This window comes from Phragmites australis, chromosome 16, assembly GCF_958298935.1.
Source record: "Phragmites australis chromosome 16, lpPhrAust1.1, whole genome shotgun sequence".
Lineage (NCBI taxonomy): Eukaryota > Viridiplantae > Streptophyta > Magnoliopsida > Poales > Poaceae > Phragmites > Phragmites australis.
The window spans coordinates 69,720-89,461 of NC_084936.1; the positions used below are offsets into that span (position 1 = coordinate 69,720).

General features: G+C 44.2%; 1 protein-coding gene and 1 pseudogene across 3 annotated transcripts; both read right to left on the bottom strand.

The window, feature by feature from the left end:
* Nucleotides 1-1,746: 1,746 nt before the first annotated feature.
* Nucleotides 1,747-8,220, bottom strand: LOC133895478 (uncharacterized). Of its 3 annotated transcripts, XM_062335811.1 has the most exons (9): nucleotides 7,963-8,220; nucleotides 7,138-7,271; nucleotides 6,759-6,884; nucleotides 6,605-6,648; nucleotides 4,703-6,282; nucleotides 3,873-4,572; nucleotides 3,111-3,215; nucleotides 2,817-2,991; nucleotides 1,747-2,259 (listed from the first exon to the last, which is right to left on the bottom strand). In XM_062335811.1, exons 3-9 carry the CDS (start codon nucleotides 6,870-6,872, stop codon nucleotides 2,044-2,046), a joined length of 2,934 nt encoding a protein of 977 aa, XP_062191795.1. In that variant the 5' UTR covers nucleotides 6,873-6,884; nucleotides 7,138-7,271; nucleotides 7,963-8,220; the 3' UTR covers nucleotides 1,747-2,043. The 3 variants fall into 3 exon arrangements, with proteins under 3 accessions (XP_062191795.1, XP_062191797.1, XP_062191794.1); XM_062335813.1 differs by lacking the exon at nucleotides 7,138-7,271 and having other exon boundaries at nucleotides 3,873-4,569; XM_062335810.1 differs by lacking the exon at nucleotides 7,138-7,271.
* Nucleotides 8,221-17,670: 9,450 nt separating this feature from the next.
* LOC133894921 (uncharacterized) lies at nucleotides 17,671-19,286 on the bottom strand (annotated as a pseudogene).
* Between the last annotated feature and the right edge of the window lie 456 nt (nucleotides 19,287-19,742).

Below are 19,742 nucleotides of genomic sequence, written 5' to 3' on the forward strand. Positions count from 1 at the left end.
CAAAGAAATGTCTATATCACTAGAAAGAAAGAAATTTCCATGCGTAAAGTCGTAAGCATGTGTACCCGACTTATAAGTGGTAATAAAATATTATAACTACGCATAAATAACATGTAAATGGTGCATATATGTATACTAACTTGTAACTATAATCTAACTAAACGACATGTATATCTGACTCACTCAATTAGTATAACCAACTTGTGAGCATATTAACCTAACTTTTTTTCTGCAGTGCATGGATTATATTAACTTAATAGCAGTGATTACAACCTGATATTACAAAAGGAACCCTAGAGATTAACTAAATTACATAAGCACGGACACATGTTCTAATCTCCAAGTCCAACATGGATCCCAATCACCTCAAGACATCGCCAAACCACCGCAAGATCGTGTGGAGATGAAGAACATTGAGGACGGAACACAGATGATCTACCAAAAAAAACCAAAGAGGCTTTAGACCTTGAAAAACCGCAAGAGATGCGTACAAACAAGTATAGTCTCAACACTAACCAACTCTGGCACGGCAAGAGCCTATGAACGAGCATCGGTCACCATCTTTGTTTCCCTAGCAGATCAGCAATCCGATGCCACCTAACAAGCCAGTGACCCAAAACACAAAGCCGGTGTTGCCGATTGAAGCGTCAACATCCCAGAAGAAGGAGCACCCAAACCAAGGGAGCACAATTTCATCGAACCCATTCACAACCAGGCTGAGAAAAATGTACCTTCCTAGATCTTCTCCGGAGAACTTGCATAATCTGTCATCGCTGCCAGTGAAGAGATGGAAGAAGTAACAATCCCCATGCCTGCTCATCACCATGGAAAAGCTAAACCCTAACTTAGTAGATCTAAAGTACTAAGGGAATTTATTTAGGGACTAGACTACTCTAGCTATATAGATCTATAGGGAGATGAGGTCCGGCTCCATCTCACCACCAAAGGGGAAGAAGGAGGGGGACCGAGGGACGGTGTTGGAGAAGATGCCCTGGCGGCTGGCGAGTCGCGAGAGCCCCCTGATCAACTGCTTTATTTGGCATATTAACCTAACTTGTAAGTATATTCAGAATATATTTGTAGGTACAATTAAAAGATGTAGATAAATTTTGCAGGATGTGCCACAAATAGAATTGTCCGTTTCTGTACTTTAATCGTTTCTCAAATGCTATGTCTAAAATTGTTTAAACAAGAGCCTAAGCCCAAGAGTTTTAGTATGGTCCATCACTTTATTTAAGACAAATAGAGGAGTCTTTGCCTATGTCGAGCTGTAGATCTCGTATTACCAATGCACCAGTTCAATTGTTGAGGACACTAGTTCACTCGGTGTGTGGTTTGAATTCGACTCCTGGATCAGACTCGGTGTTATTTCTCGATCAGTGTAAGCAGAGTCATCCGTAGATTTTCATAGGACGCGTGGTGTGGATATAGTTTGTAGGTCTTGCGTGTGAGTCAGTGGGTGTGGCGTAATTAGCAGCAGCGCCCTAGATAAGGTATTAAGACGTATTCAGGGTTTCTACTTCAAATTATTGATAACGCTCTATACACCTATCTCTTTTTAAGTGTTGTAGTTAAGACGTATTAGCTCATTCAGAAACAAGAACATCTAAAACAAACCTCTCTCTCCCCCTCGTGTTGAATATTTGCTGCAGGAGCAGGATAACAAGGGGTAGCGTTACTATTTACTGGTGGAGGAAGGCAAGCAGAAGCCGATAATTGTACTGTCATACACGCAAACAAGGCCAATTGTACACAAACGTTACTGCCAACTGCGGTACCAAACTTTTGTCTGTACAAAAACACCTGCATCATTACACCAGTACAAGTCTAAAACTCAACTCAGTTTGCATCGGTATCAGGTTAGGTGATTACAGTCTACCTGTCTGTCTGTATAATGGGTCGTATCACACCCACGCTCTCCTCTCCTCTCCTCTTCTCTAGGATGAACTATAGCCGGCCTCTGGTTAGTGGAATGTCCTATCAAGCACTACTGTTTTTTTTTTCTTTTTCTTTTCCCTTTGTTGCACTACAGTCAGCAGGAAGCTATCGCTGTTTGATTTCTTCAGAGCATAGCCGCCGAGACAGGAAGAACTCATAATCTGGATGGTGGTTCACAGACTCCCCAGCTCCTTTCGGGATTACAGCTCTTGCCATGGCTAGTGCACCCATCTTTAGTGTCCTCAGCCTCTCTTTCACAACTTCAGCACGACTTGCCGATTGCTTCAAATCTGGGCACATCAGCTCAAACCAATGCTCTCCCTGCAAACAAGAGTTTGCAAATCAAACCAAGTTCGGCATAAAAAAATTAAACTCATGTAAATATAGCAGTTTCTAGCACTCAAGAACATGCATCGCTCATGTACCAATAACAATTCTCTCATGTAGCAACCAAGAATCAAACGTTGCTTGACCCTTTCCAACATCACTCTTTAACCAAGACCCCCACATCAAATTTCCTTATAATTAAGGAGCAATTATCACTGTCCTTATCAGTTTTAGCTTCTACCACACTTTGCTTTACACATTAATGAGAAAGTTTGCTAACTACAACCCATCCCCTTAATATGAATAAGCTCATGATCAAAAGCAAAAAAAAAAAAAAAAAAAGATACAAGGGTCAGATGGGTGAACATTGCCACATTGCTGGAACCTGGAAACCAACCCATCATTGGAAACAAAATTTTGCCAAGCAACTAATCACTTGTTTGCATCATTATCTTCTGGATTTTCAGTTGAATTTGTAGCTGCATGGAGGATACACTCAGTGGTGCAAACAATTCCTACCCTCGTCAGGAAAAGAGAAGTAGAGATGGTACCTTGTCGTTGTAACTCTGGAGACCAACAACTGGTGAAACTATGCGGGCATGCCCACCAGTCATATCTGGGGAGCATTTTTGTGAAACCAATTTGCCCAGTGAATGGTAGGTCAAAAATGCTGCACGGAAGTTCCCACGGGGTACACGGTAAACAGGATACCAGGCAACACAGAACCTAGAAATGAAACATTACTGATTTGATCACAACAGCCAAATAACTAATCAAATGTTTATCATTGATAACAGTACAAGTTGAGGAGCTGGGGAACAAAGCATCCAGGATCAGGAACAAACCAGGAAGCTGGATGAAGATCACCCAATTTCAAATTTTGCAGCTTTTCAGGGTCCCCAAGAATTTGGTGGTCAGAAACATTTGCACCACTAACAAGCTCCTTGATCCTACGTTAGATTGCACGAAGCTATTAATACAGGAAAGAGGGGGCAAACAACCAGTACAGATAAATAGCAATAACACTTTCCATTGAAGTTCTGTCTTGTTGTGGAACAAAGGACACTACAATCATAGGAGAAAGACTGCACCAAAATGAAAACAGTACATCTCATGCCACATTTATGAATAGAGTCATTAGCAGCATATAAATCCGAGCTCTAAGCTACTCACTTGGGCACAAAATAAGTTCTCTTGTCTAGGTCATAAACATCCTGATCAGCATAACCAATTTGCATCACCAGAAAAAAAAAACGCCTCAAGGTCACTTGGTTGTGAAAATTGCCATGGTTCACAAACTCATTAACGGTTTATAGAACATACTGTTCACAAAAGAACTATTAAACTTCCTTGCCTGTATTACATTGTTCATAACAAGAACTGTTAAATTCATTGCCTGTTGTGATAGATTTGGGATCCTTTGCAGTTGTGAACCCAGAAAACATTTTTGAGATAAATGACAGCAGATTGATGAGACATGAAATATTTTACAAGAACTCCCAGTGCCAGGAACTTAAGAAAAAAGTGGAAGTAGTGATCACATTCATAATATTTGAGATATCATTCTTATAATCTGTATATACACAAAACACCTGTGGACAACTTACTTTTCAAATAATGGAGGTCGAAAAGATGGCTGGTCTGTTTCAAAGTACTCAAACATGAGTTCTCCATGATCTTCTACAAAGAAAGATGATTCTGACAAATTTTCCTCAAACGGTTTATGCAACTTTGCATCTACAGGATGAGAGCTCAAGGACCTTGAAGTACTTGATGCTTTCAAAAATCCTCCCCCTTGTACACCAAAACTGTTATTTATATCCTTCCTAGACGACCCAAACAACTGAATTGCAGATAGATAAGGTACAAAGTATGCAAAGAACTCTGAACTGTTGCTGTATGATGTTTTAGAGCTGAGATCACTAAGAGCTCTTACTTCCAACCCATAGCACCCTGGCTCTTCGTACCATTCCCATATGCTCCTTAGGGAAATATTAGAGACGTCATTCTGACAAACTGAGTTACTACCTACTTGGTCCCATGAACAATTGCAGCTTCTCATGCAAGGTACATGACCAATGACTGGAGTTGCAGAATATATAAATCTTTCAAGATCAGTAATTGGATAACCAGCAGCAAGGTGAACATCTGCAGCAACCTGCACTTTATAGGCATCATTAGCAACCTTGATCATCTCAACTAGATGCATTCCAGAGTCACAGAACACTTGACAGTCATGGTTCCCTCCAATGGATGGAACTGTATCACATCCGACCACCAAGTTAGTAGGAGTTGACTTAGAACCTGCTATATTTGAGGACAAATCATGTTCGATGTTAGAAATCCGCCGCAAGCAGAATTACTATCTTATCATAAAGTTTCGATATTAAGAAAAGAAAAAAGAAGTGATGCAAAGTATCTAAAGATGAAGTCATACCAGGTGATGATAGTCCAGAAATGGTGTTACTGGCATGATTGATTCGAACTGAATCTTGCAGCCCTCTTTTCTGCGTGAGAAGAGCTCCTACAGTATGATCTGTTGATTCACCAGATTCTGAAGTACAATTGCCCTTTGAAGACTTCGGAGTTGTCGGTTCAGAAGAAGAATTTGATCTCATCTCACAATGGAAGGATTCTCTGCTGTGAACAGCATCGGATACCTTTCTGTTTGAATGAACATGCTGCACTGTGTTAAAACCGTTAATTGATTTTCCACGGTTGTTTTCTTTCAGACTTGTAAAATGATTGAGACTTGCTCCTAACTTGTTATCTTTCAATGGAACTCCATTTTGGGTCTCTGTGCAAACATTACTTGGCTTATGCATGAAATTCTTGGTGGAATGTTTTAACGCAACTCCATACTGAGGCTGTATGCTGCCAACATGATTTTGTCTACGGGACCAATCCTCAGTGTTGAGTTCCTTGGTCATCTGCCTAGGAGAGCGACCAACATATTTTTCATTTCGACCACATGTAACAGTCGATGCACATTCTCCATAACTCTTCCACAGTGACATTTTCTTCTCTTTTCTGGCTCTCTTTCTAGATATTACCAGATGGAAATCACTGTCGCTGCTTGTGTCACTGCACAAATGGACTGCTTGGACTCCATTGCACGTGCCAACACCATTTTGGCAAATGCCACTGCCGTAATCGGACTTTTCTAGCCAATTCTCATCAACTCCACTGCTAGAGCTGCAAAATTCTGTCGCTTCGCACGGATCAGGTCCGCATTCATTTCTGAAGATCAACATAGTATCGGTATCATGGCTACAGTTCACACTATCACCAGCATAACAAGTTTCTTGAGATGAACCCGTAAATACGGAATTTGGAGCGTTATCCAAATACCTGAAGTTACTGCTGTTACATTGTCCAAACAATCCAGGGCATGAAGTTGTTGATCTGGAGAGTTCTGTATCATCACAGTAGAATGTACTTGAAACTGAAGCACCTGAACAGCAATGGTACTCATTATCATTTTCACTCTCAGGAGCCTCTTCAGAAGCTTCTTTAGCAGAAGAACTGGGAGAAAAAGTTTCCTCAAAGCGTATGTCACCAACATGCTTAGGAGAAAGTGTCAAATCTTCACAATCACCCACATCAATCGCAGGGGCAGTATTGTTGCTCTCTCTGCATTTAACTTCAGATCCATCTGTTGGTTTTCTACAATGTTGCCTGTGCTTCTTGCTTTTCTTTTTGCTCTTCCTTCTTGCAGTATGTCTTGCATTCACGCTTGGCTTGGTAAAGCTACTGACTAGGAAATCTGAATTGGGCATACTATTGGATGTGGGGGATTTCTCCTCCAGTAGCCTTGATGTATTATCTGGCCATTTTCTGTGAGATTCATCTGGAACATTAACATGATGGGGAATACTCGGTGATGAGTATGATGGCTCAAGGCTCCCTTCTGGAGATGTAGGTTTGGATGAGGGGTGATTACTTCCATTTTCGGCAAGCAAGGGTGATTTGAAATCGCAACAGAAATTGAAGGGAATAACCGTGAGGACAATACACCTGACAAGTAAGCAAACGGCACAATCATAGCTTTTAATTAGCAAAGGGCAGATATAAAGAATTACCAGAGGCGAAACATGAAAAAAAAAACTGACAAAGGGCAGAATGCCATATACAGCTTCCAGCTGGAAGATAAAATTCTTTCTTGCAAAAAGATGTTTCTGTAATTAAGCTTGTAAATGATAAATGAAGGGAGAAAGAAAGATGGAAAAATCCCATCAATTCAGAAAGTAGAAAACTTATGCATTACTTGGTACTATAGCATAATTCCACGTGCATAAACTGGTCCAGTTAGAAAAAGGAAAAAATAAGAACTCTATACCTCTGCTGCTGCTGTCTTGATTCCAGGCGAGCTACTTGACGCTCCTGGAAAATGGTAGGAAGGAAAGCATTACACAGCACACTTATACTGGCAGAAGATGGTATTTCTTCTCAAGCAAGTAAAGGAGGAGAATTCACAGATTTTTGGCACATACAAACTGAACATTGAGTGGGTTCTTCCTCTCTGAGGATCTTCCAAACAGGCGACGAGGCCTCCTATTTACGACACCATCAGCAGTTCCAATAGCCGTTGCATGTCCAGGTAGCATTTTGCATCAATCCTGCAAAAGTGGCAGGGCAGAAAACACATCAGAACTTTGCAAATATGTACAGTGCAGTCCCAATTTTTTGATACAAGAAAAGGGGAAAAATCATTTAATCATTTTGTTGACACAAACTTAGCATCCACACAGTACAAAGTCAACAACACGTTTTGCTGATAAATTGAATAGGCCATCTATGTTAGAATTATAACAATGTATTAGGTCATGAAAGAAATGGCGGCACATAAGGTGATAAGGTCGCTGATGTTACATTGAGGCATCAGCCATGATCTGAGACTAAGGAGGTTGAGAGCCATTTGGTAGTCCCAGTGACAGTAGCTCGTTGACCAAATAGCAGAATGATCCCTTTCAGAATGCTCCCACCGGGGCACAACCATGTTTGACCTGAAACAACAACTTGCAACGCAAGAATCGTTGGGAGTAGAGTAGTATTTTGATTTGAACTCCCAATACTTAAACCCTAAATGAGGAATAGAATATAGGAAGCACGGCGAACAAACTTTGGAATGGGGAAACCAAGAACAGCCTGAACTTAAGCTGCAGATATGAAAATGATAAAACCCTCTTCCGTCCTTTGACACAAGTAGAAAAATCGGGAGTCCCAAAACAAAAAAGAAGAATGGGAGAAGAAGTCATCATCATCCCGTGGTGATTTACCAGGTTAACTAGAGTAAGGCAGGGGAAATATAACAATGACGAGGCAGTGCAGTCGAGCAAACAAAGAGATAGATGGAATAGCAAGCATTGCAAGGGAAGGAGGGGGGGGGATGATTATGATTATTATTATTGTTACAAACTAGTTGGGGAGATGAGAGTCTAAACAGGTGGAGGGATCGTAAATGCTCGATCAAATCAAATCTAAATGGATCGATCGATCCCAGACTATGGCTGCCTCAATCAGAAACCAAAAGGCCTCATCTAATCTAGGGATTCCTGTTTGGTTTGTTACTGCACCAAATAAAATAAATTCATACTAGGTAATGTTATCTCCGAAACGAAAGCGGAATCAGAGCAAATTGGGAAGGCAAAAGAAAAGAAAATCGTACAGAATCGCAATCGCAATAGGCATACGCACCCTTGAATCGATGAGGGCGACGGGAGGGTGAAGACAAGCAAGGATCGAAACTGGAAGCGAACGATGTGATGACGCTGTGCGGTGCGCGATCAGTCTCAACAATCTCGATCTCGATGTCGGCGACGGAAATCCTCTCTCCTCTTCTGATTCATCTCTCTGTCTCTCTAGATCAAAGCAAAGGAAACCCAAAGGCAGGCGACGAGAGAGAGAGGGAGGAAGGAAGAGGAAGAGCTGCCTTGCCTTGCTATTCTCTGGTAGCATTAGCATTAGCACAGCAGAGAGAGGATTATAATATTGCTTTGTTTTATTATTTCTTTATTTTATTATCCCTGGTTCATTAGCAGCAGCATTTCCCTTCTCGTTTTTTTTAATTAATTAATTAGGGATATTTATTTATGCTAATGAACCAGGGATAATAAAATAAAGACGAGGAGGACGACCGGACAGGACTCGACTCAACCCGACCAGTAAACGTAGTTTGTGAAAATGTTGGTACCAAGAGCTCAACTGATGGATGGATCACACATCCTACCAACCACAAAAGATACAGATGATCCCTCCACTCCAATGCCTCAGTTTTATTTCCTGTTACTCCTACCTTGTAACAATTTCGATACCGGACTAGAATATGTATGTGCTTTCATGTATTATTATGGGTTCATTTAACTCACTCGATATCTTCTTGAGACCTTGCAGCCATCTTGATATGAATAAATGATGTTAAACTATAGAACTTCATTTCAAGTTGAAAAAAATTCATTGCTCAAATAGTTGTAACCTTGGAACCAGTTTCTGACCTTGGTTAGTGCAGTAAACATAAATTTAAGAGAGACGAATATTTTGACATCCACCATTCTCCACAGTAGATAAATATATCAAATTCATTAATAGACAGACAAAATAGTCTTAGAGCTCAACAAATATTCTGATACTTGAAATGTACAATTTTGCACAAAAAAAATAACACTCTATTTTCTTCTTTGAAACTGAAAGGAGCAATGCTATACAATATATAGGCAATACAACTGAGCATGTGGAATTAACTGAATATTTGAAAAAACCAAAATACCCAAATAATATGGTTACAACAAAAAAACAAATAATACTCTAAAATCCACAAGAGAATTTAACCACAAAAGCCAAAAAGTAGTCATGTACTTCAAGAGGAATGGAACAAGCAAAATTTCCGGAGTGGAATGATACACAATATATGGTAGTTCCTAAATGGAGGCCTTGTTGCCTGTTCCTATATATATCGGCTAACTGACTGGAGTCGTCAGCCCGGCCACCTTCCAGATTCGTGCAAGCATCGGACGATCGTAACTCGTTCTTCCTCCTCTCAGCCTCTCAATCGTTGCCGACGTTACACCGCTGTCGCCCAGGTTAGGGTTCGGAATTGGAGGGCTTAATCGCCGTCGACGGCTTTAGAGGGAAGGCCGGCGAGGAGGTGTGGGGCAGTGACGGAGAAGATAACTGGAGGTTGAAGAAGGACGACGGCCCAATTTGCGTGAGGTGGGGTACTAGGTTGGTCGATTTGGTGCTCCTGGTCGGTTAGCCGCCATATAGGAAGCCTCTGGCTCAGTGGTAACGTTGGGAGTGCCAACCTACCCGCTCGAGTTCAATTCTTGGATCGACACTCGGGTGTCACACAGGAGTTTGTTTCTTGTAGCACCCGGAATTAGTTCAAGTTAGTCTAAGGTATACATGTGTGCGTGTTTAGTGGTACTACGTGTTTTCACGTACTAGAGGTCTTGTGTTTTTCAATAACTTCCATAGCGTGTGTATGGATGTGCACGCGTGTGGTGTGAGTGTGAAGTGTCGAAGATTAGTTCCCGACAATATATCCGTAATTAGACTGATGTATCTTCAATATAAAGTAAGCACCTTTTTAGGCCCATAAGCGAAACAGCCCATTTAACATCTGACAGGCCTTTCAAGTTTAGACGGTAGGTGCAGCAAGGACTATCAATTGGGACATGCGGTGTAACCTTTGCTGTCCCGGCAAAACGTTGTTTTCTCATCTAAAAAAATGTTTTCCCTAAAAAAAAACGTTATTGCTGTGAAATGAAGCAAAGCAGATGAATTTCGGGCAACGCGGTTAGATTGATCAATCATCCAATCAATTCCAACCGTGTCCAGCTCGATTTTGCTCGATGAATGAACTGGGTTTGGCGGTGCCACACGTCGAGCAACAAGCCTTTTGAATAGCACTGAACTGTGGCCGAAAGCAACGGAACGAATTTGTAACATTCCATGTTTTAAATTCTTGATCATGTAGGCCAAACCTTAAAGGATCTGGACCAAAGCCTAACCTCTCCTAAGGCCCAAGCCTATCGATCGGCCCAGTCCAAACATCTCTCTATGTTTCTTTCCATGGACCACAACGGCCCAGCAAGGCCCAGACTCGCTAACCTCTTTTTCTCTGGTGCCCACCTTCAAACTCGACTTGCTATAGGTTCGATTCAAACCCAGCTCAAGATTTTAATAAGCTAAGCTCAAGCCTAGCCATAAGTTCACAAGTCTGTCGAGCTCAAGCTTGAATAGCTCGTCAAAAGCTCGGCTAACTTCAACTGCTATTCGTCGAGGTAAAACCAGTGTCCATTCACTTTAACCAAGTTTATTTTTTTAACCTCACCATCCAACCCAAAGTCCAATTGTTCAATCTCAAAATCACGTGACCACATACATATGTGGCTCATAGATAAGGTTATCAAAAAAGATCGAGACTCGTGAGCTACTCGAACTCGACTCTCTCTCTCTCTCTCTTTACTCGATTCGAGCTCGTCTCGAGACCTTAACAAGCTAAGCTCAAGTTTGGTTGTATGCTTGACCAGATCTTTGACTCGGATCGAGCTCGGCTCGAGTTTCTATCAAACTTAAGTTTAAGGTGATGGGCTCGCTCGAGCTCCGCTCATTGACAGCTTTAAGCGCAGCGCACGCGCTAGCCCTTCACGCCGAGCGTGTGAGCTCCATGCCCGGGCCCGCAAACCTGCTTCTATCTCTGCGCCGTAACCGCCTTCTGCTACCCAACGACGCTAGCCGCTCCACGAGGAACTCCTTCCAGAAGCATATGAGGCATTGAGCTGAGCCAACCGCTCCCGAACCGTATGGATGCCAAGGTGACCGCACCCACTTGTGCCAACCGAACCACCCACGAGCCAGGAAGCCCTAGCTTCGCCTAAGGCGTGTTTGGTTCTAGGTCTTTCCTAACCAAATCAAAAATTGGCTCATGTATTTTGGCCTTTATTTGGTTGGAGTTCAAAATTTGGTATGACCCTAAAAAATTTGGTAGCCTTAGTACAGACCCAAGCCAAACTTTGACTCCCACCCGGGCGAACAAATCGGGGACCCCAATTTTGTCTTGGCCACTGGCTGTGTATGTGCTGATGTGGCAGCATCTGGTTGGCTGCATTAATGGTTCATATTCTTTTATATGAAAGGTTTAAACAATTATATCTTCTAATTCGTATATCCCCATTTGCATTATTGTGTTTCTTACAATTAAATCAACAATTCAAGATCCAATCAACAATTCAAGATCCAATTTGACTATATTTTAATGATAATTAAAATATTGGCATGTGGATTCACTTGTCACACTCACAGTTTTGATAAATTTTGACATGATCACCATCCAAACATGATTTTTCAATCTAAGATTTTGGCACTGTCTAATTTTGACTTAGTCACTAACAAAACACTATAAATTAAACCAAATTTTGGTATAATCTTAACACTGGCCATAGCCAATTTTGACTTAGTCTCGGGACGAGGACTCCCGGGCTTAGTTCATCGTAGGATGTAGATGCTATAGGTGTAGATCTCGACCTAGATCGGTCGTCGTAGTCGCCGATGGCGTGTAGTCGGCGAGGTGCCGCCGTCAGAAGCTCGGACTGGAATTTATCCCCTTGCGCTGCCATATGAATCGCGCGCGTCCGGTCCCCGGTCCCACCTGCCAGCGACGCAAAAAGGGCCACCTCACCCGGTTGCGTTTTCCTGAGCCCAGTGCACCTGGACCCTAGATGGAAACCACTCTCTAGACCCGGTTCATGTAGGCCTTAGACTGTTGGTCCACGTTTCTTTGATCTGTAAACCAAGTCCATGTATTTCTCTCTCTCTCTCTCTCTCTCTCTCTCTCTCTCTCTCTCTCTCTCTCTCTCTCTCTCTCTGTCTATGGCCACTAGACCCCACCTGTCAGCCGTTTAATTCAGTAAATCCAGAGAAATTCGGAGAAAAAGAAAAGACAGGGAATATTCCCTGTTGTTTTCAGAAAACCTTTTAACCTTTAGAAAATCATAACTAATTCAATTTAAATCAGAATAATATGAAACCAACTCCATTAATTTTCTAAAATTGTAATCTATACAATAAAAATATGTTTATTTGCATTTGGAGTTATTTTGGTTCTTCCATTTGAATTTGCATTTGAATTCAATTTCCCTTTTACTGTTATTATTTATTTCTCTATAATTTGCATTGCGTAGACCAGGAGTGGGTTGACGAAGATCAGAAAGATCCAAAGTACCAGCCAGAGTTTGAGGAAGGCGAGGAAGAGTACCAAAGCATGCCCTTTTAATCCCTTGACCATATTAATCCTATGTTTTTCCGTAGTGAATAGTATTCACGACAGCTTTTACTTTATTTATAGTTATTGATTGATTAGCCCTTGACCTAATTGATTGAGCCAATTCCTTGCTTGATTGATTACCTGTTTATACCCTTTACCCCATGATCCTAGTATGTCTTCATGCTCAGGATTATTTTATTGCTTATAGCACTGCTTAGCTTTGCTTGCATGAGATACTGCTTACTTTTATGTACCATCACATGTTCCTTTATGCTATGTATCTATGATGGCTTATATCTCTTGGTTGTGTGTGTTGGGTGGGAGAAATGGTAAAAACTGTTTTGGCATGTGTCGGTGACACAGGAACCAGGGGTCCCCGAGTCCCGAGGCCAGATCAGCAGGTTGCCACGTGGCGTCCTCCCGCGGGGATCATCTCCCCGAAGTACGAGAAGACTAAGTCCCGGGAGAGGGTGCTCGGGGCCATGAACAGTTGTCCCCGGGTACCCGAGTTCCCCGATGACCCGAGAAGACCAACTGCCGGGAAGAGAGTGCTCGGGGCTGCGGGCAGTGGCCCCCGAGCACTCAAGTCCCCCGACGACCAGAAAGCCGAGTACCGGGAAGGGGGTGCCCGGGGCTGCGAGCAGCGGCTCCCGAGCACTCGAGTACTTTGAAAGACCCAAAGGAAGTCAGTTCCGGGAGAGAGCGCTCGGGGTCGCGAGCAGTGGCCCCCGAGCACTCGGTTCCCCGATGACCCGATCAGTCAGATTCCGGGAGAGAGCGCTCGGGGTCGTGATTAGTGGCCCCCGAGCACTCGGTTCTCCGAGGACTAAGAGAGGACATATCCGGGAGAGAGTACTCGGGGCTTTGAACAGTGACCCCTGAGCACTTGGTTCCCCGACGGCCTAAGAAGTCCATCGCCAGTGGCCCCCACAGGGGCCCAGCGGTGAGGTGTCAGCTGGTGAAAGGCCCGATACCACATTTAGGAGGGCGCGTGACCTGTCGCCTCCAACTGCTCCCCCACGCTTGCTGACAGTCCCTGCCACATTCTGGCAAGAGGGCGTGGGGACATTTAATGCACGGGTCCCATCCCGTGTCATCCGGCGCGCCTCGGGATAACATCGCGAAGCCCAAGGCGCCCCACCTGCCGCCCTGCTGTGTCAGGTATACAAGACCGGGCGGGCACGCCGGGCCGTTCAGTGGCTGCCCGGTGGACCCTCCCTACAGCGCCCGTTGCGGAACGACGCATTTTCCACCCCGGTCATTTTGCTCAGAGAAAATGATGACGCCCTTTCCATTTATGGTGTCTCGGAACTTGTGCCCCCCTCCCGTTCGAGGCACGTTGCTGCCGACGGGTATTTAAAGCAGTCGGTGGCACAGAAGGAAACATCCTTGAATATATGGAAAAAAGAGAGGACACCCAAGTACAGACAAGAACACAACACAAGAGAAGCAACGGCTGAAAAGTGAGCAGCACGAGACAGGCCGAAGAACAAAGAGCCCCAGGCTCTAAGATAGACCAACATTCTTGTAACCAGCAACATCCTTAAGGGACTTCCTCAGGACATTTATAGTATCCATACAGGAGTAGGGTGTTACACCCCCGTGCGGTCCGAACCTATCTAAATTCCGGTGCATTTACTTCATTTTGCACTAGGTCATTCCACCACCACCAGCAGTTGCATTCATTCCCATTCATTTCTCTGACGAACATATTCAGGATCATCCCTGACCAAATCTCAAAAAAAAAGGTCTCCCGAGATCCCTGCGACTGAAATTAATCCTTCGACAGTATTAATTTTACTACGAATTATACAAGTCTTAGTCATTTTGAGCAAACAATGAACAGTAGCACAGAAGTTAGACCGGACTATTAGCTAGCTACTGGAATGCAATAAAAAAGATGAGGTTGCGTGCATGTGCAGTGATTAGGCCATAGGGATGAGCGGCATCGGAGTTGCTCGTTGCAGCTAGAGAAGGGTCTGGCGGCGTTGGCGCGTTGGTGCTGGTCGGCAGCAAGTAGTTCGACGGTGAACCACGCTGGGTGGCTCCGGGTTGCACGGTTGCCTAGGCCGGCAGCGCAGGAGGACGACACGACATCGTGGCGTCGCGGGACTTCAGCGTGATGCAGCTGGGCGGCCAGAACTTGTCGACGCGCAGCGAAGCCCGGCCAGCAGCAGAAAGAACACGGCATGGTGGCCAGCAGGAACTCGGCGGCATCCACTTGGGACGGTAGCTCTCGGGGCTCGGCCTGGGCACATGCCCGCCAACTCGGACGACAGCAGGGAGGGTAGGCAGGCGTGGCAAGGCTCGCTGGAGCGCGACGGTAGACGATGGAGGGGCTCCAGGGGTGCTCCATACAGCAGCTCGGCGACAGAGAGGCTGAGCAAGGCAAGCACATGCGCGGGAGGAGCGCATCAGGAGGAAGATGGCGTGCTGCTTGGAATGGAAGAGGATCAGAGGGAAAGCTTCTGCTGCTGCTTGTGTGCGTAAGTGGAAGGGAGAGCGAGACAGAGGAAGAGGTGTGCTGCTAGCTATGATTGAAAAGGGAGCAAGAACTGAGCTGCTGCTTCTGTGCTGTGCTCTCAGTGAAGACCACACAAGGAGAGAGAGCAGTGAGAGAGAGAAGAGTGCAACAAACAACAGGAGGGAGGAGATAGAACTGAGAGAGCAGTGAGGAAGAGCTGCTCGGGAGGGAGATGAAGTGCCGCTGTGAATGGAAAAGGAGCAGAGAGGGAGCTTCTGCTGTTGCTGCTTGTATGCACGAGCGTGAGGGGATGAGCCAAGACACAGAGGAGATAAGGATGAGGAGGACAAGCGCATGGGAGGTGGTATGGTCACCGTCCTTGGTTGAGATGAGCACAGGAGGGGAAGAGAGCAAGGCGTGGCGCTCGTCCTTAGCTGATAGTGAGCTCAGGAGCGGTATGGCGAGGAGAACATAGGCGAAGCTTCCTGAGTGTGACTGTTGGTTGATTTGAGCTGGGTCAAAAGAGAGGAAATGGACTAGGAAGAGAGAATGTGGCCCTCAAGATACGCATCTATTTTTAGGTAATAAAATTTTGATTTTTGAAACTTACCCAGATGCGCTCTAAAAAAATTCTACCAAATATTTTCAAAATAGTACAGACCATAAGGTATATCTGGTTAAATTTTTATAACTTTTGGCTAAGCCAATTTTTTTTAAAAAAATTAAGACAAGATACTATGCATATAAACCATGATTTGTGATGCACAGAAAAACTCAACGAAAATAAAAGAAAGAAAATCTCATAAATACATTAACATCAAACAAATCAACTATCACAGATTGAACACACCAGACAAATTCTGAAAGAATCAAATTTATACTCCTAAAATTTTAAAGAAACTCAATCTCTTGAAAATTAAACCTGTAGCCTCGTATTAACAACGATTAATTATCTCAAAAATTACAACCTAGGATTTTGGGATGTTACATGAAGTGTGGTGGCTTCAACAAAGATGCGTTAATCACACCATTAACTTTTGAAACAAAATGGGTTTCTATCTTCTCATCCTTGGTTTTCAAAACATTAGGATTGCTAAAACTCTCTTTTCTGCAAATTAACCTATACAGCTAGAATCCTTGATTCATCCTATGCATGTAGAATACACTAGTGCTTTGAGTAGAGCATGCTGGATACTTTGTGTACTCATATACTACACTTATATTTTGGATTCAGACGATGAGCCGGACTATAGCTTCTTGGACAACTACACAGAAGACTAGAGGAAGGAGGGTTGCGATCTACCGTTGAGTTGCCTATGCATGAGTCGCTACGTAGTTTTCCGCTATCATGATGTTTTTCTTTTAGCCCGAGGGCATTTATGTACTTGGCCTTTGGGCCTTCATGATGTAATAATGAGGAGCGATGTACTCTAATTATGTAATCTCGTTTAATGTATGAAATGATGTTATCTGTGACAATGGTTGTATGTGTCAGTCTGTTCCTCGGACTGATACAGAGGTACAGAGTTCCTGAATTCTAGGTAAGGAATCCGAGGGCGTTACAGAATTATTTGTGGTAACTGATAGCATGTGGGCGACCGCGTGTCACAAATACCACTAAAAGGTTATGAACAATATTGCATGATGCATGAGAGACAACGCCAGCAAGGCCCCACAGCTCACCGATCTTTAGCCACCACCTTCCTCCCCAGCCATATGCTAAACCTGCCCCTACACCCTCAATCATGATGGTGTTGGTCTATCGCTAAGTCTCCCCTGCCTCCGACGTCGGCCCACTGCCGATCCTTCGCCACCGCCGTGCCTCCCCGGTCATCCTCTAAACCTACTCCCACACCCTTAATCCCGAATCCTAACTACATCCCAAACCCTAGCGTGCCGAAGGATGCTGGGAGAGAGAGGGTGTACGTCGAGCATCTATAAGTCACATAAGAGACATATAGTATTTCCGACAGCAATCCCTATGTTCAGCATACCGATAAGGCTGTGCAACTTCCATGAAACTGCTTACAACGCATGCACCAAGTTAGTCGAATCTATGTGCGACTTGACGTACGTGGTGTCTAGATTATGCGACGTCAACGATAAGCTTTGCCTTCCGGGTCAAGCACGTCACAGCCATGACCTAGGGAAGTGTCGTATGTAAGGTGGCAATTTAAATTTCTGGCACCTGGCAGCGACCACTAAGGTTCAGAAAAGACAGCGAATTTTTGTATTTGCCTCTTAATTGGTCAAGTATGGAGCTTTCTCGTAGCAGAATGACGAATTTTCTGACACGGATATGGATGGACCCGGCCTTGAAATGAAATCAACGCGCCAGTATCCAATTCAAAGATAAGCAGTCGGTTGAAGATTTAAATTTGAAATGTTGCTTCGTTGAGGTCTTCACACTGATGAGTGCAAGCAATGGCCGGCGTAAGCGACGTGGACAAGAAATCGACAGAGATGTGGCCCGCATTCCAGACGCATTTGATCGCTTCGGAGCGCACGGCAAGGGTGCGAGATGACGACATGCAGATGTAGCATTTCTGCTGGAAACGTAATGGCAGAGGCATGCAGACTGTAAGACACACAGAAATGCTCGCTCGCAAAGTTCAGGACGACCATATATATATACTAAACATTGTAGTGGTAGGTTCAGGAATGACGATGACAGACATTGAAGTAAGTAGTAGCTTCAGCACACTTAACACCACGCATTATTATCTTAACATACATGCAACTACTACCACTGCATCTCCTAAAGGGGAGGCGCTCGCGCATGGCAGTGGCAGTGGCAGTTGGCTTTGGCTGGTACACATTCACCGGTTCGCTTCCTCCAACTGGGCAGCCTTGTCCCGGTGGGCGAAGAAGGCGTAGAAGCCACCACCGATTGTGGCGAACGCCATTCCCCACACCACCAAGGCCACCAGCGGCGGCCACCTTGTGCGAGAACATGACCGTCAGCAGCGTGGTCAGCCCCCAGACGCAGGCCTTGAGCCACTCCCGCCGCGGGGAGTCCCGCGGCGCCCTCTCCAACAGGCGGAGGCACACGAACAGGAGCACCAGGTCTAGGTAGGACACCACGATGAAAGCCACTGATCCAGGATGATCGCCTTCCGAGCAGTAGATCGCCATGGCCGATCATGGGCAGGCTGGCTCCTTAGACTGCAAACGTAGAATAGGAATGGATAGGAATTGCTTATTAAATTGTGCCGGTCAGGACTCACATTTGAGACATATGGCTCTGATATTTTATTGAGCTGTATGTATCGGCCAATTGACTTCAAAAGCCTAACTTGATAGAGAAAGACAGACAGTTCACTAACACAGATATTTTCTTCTCATTCCTTACCATCGTGTAGAAATTGTTTTGCATCCAACGTCGCCGTGGAGGATAGGAAGAAAGCACAAAAGAGGAAGGAGCAGATTCATCTGCAGGGTTGCTTGACGGCACCGTCGCCACTGCGGCTTTCAAGCACACCACGGGAGGTGTGTGGATTAGCAACCCTAAGAGCTCGCCGCTGGCTGTTAGAAAGGTTGGTCTCAAACAAAAGCTGTTTTGGAACATGTGTCAAACTATAAAAAGTTGCCACTAATATACACGAAAAAGTATTATGGTTTGCCAAAAAATATGTTCCTACTAGATTTTTCATGAAAGTACATTCAAATCATTTATTAATAATTTATACTAACATATACCTAGAAAAAGTAATGATCCCCAAACGAGAAGTAAAACTGAATGGACAGAAATAACCCTTCCGTAACCCTTAAAACTTTCATGAAAAAAAGAACTCATGAAACTTAAACGAAAAGAACTTGAGGACCGTCAAGGCTTTTGAGAGCACAGATGGGCACCCGGCAACAGAAGCAAGGAAGCCACTCGCAGCCTGAGGTTGTCGCTGAAATTTCTGTCTCGATCCCGAGAGATAACAATAGGAGACGACCATGGCCAGGATCTGGAACTAGAGACTCGCTTCAAGGGCGAAGAGAACAAATTAAGCAACAACTCGAGGCTGGCTACCGAGGGAAAGAAACAAAAACTGAGCAGATACGGAGATTAGAGTGGCACAGGCAAAAGCAGCATCCATCACGATCATGGTGACAAGGGGCAAGATGCAGAGGAAGTAACAATCCTGCCCAATCCTGCGTACCTGAGTCTCTGCCTTGGGCACAACTTCATGGAACGAACCTCTGGACCCCCAAGAGAGACTATGTACAGGCTGGGGCGCTGCTTTACACGACTGGGTGGTCCTTACGGTATGATCTCATTGGTCCGTAGCTGTCCTCGTGAATGATTTTTTTTTTCATTTCTACTTAATCGAGTCGGTGTTACAGTGTGTATTTATAGCTACACCAAGTATTAGTATTGGAGCAGGCAACTGTAGCAAACATGTACTTGTGAAGATTGTAGCGAAATATTTTAAGATATATATGTCATTTTAGTGATTAATGACAACATAGTCAATGGGACTAACATATTTGTCAAGTATATATTTTAGTAGGTTTCATTGATACAATGTATGAAGAAGCCACCGCAATCCGGATAAAGTTTGGTTGAATTAGAGAAGTCCTAGAAAGATTTGTCTCACCGGATGATCCGATGAAAAGGGTGTTGCACTCACTAGAGCATTTCTGACAAAGGGGGAGAGAAGGCTGAAGACCTCTCTAGAAGGTCCGGTGATTAGCAAATGTGCTCACCAGAGCAATTCTTTAAGAGAAGGATGATGTGCTGAAGAATGGAGAACAGTT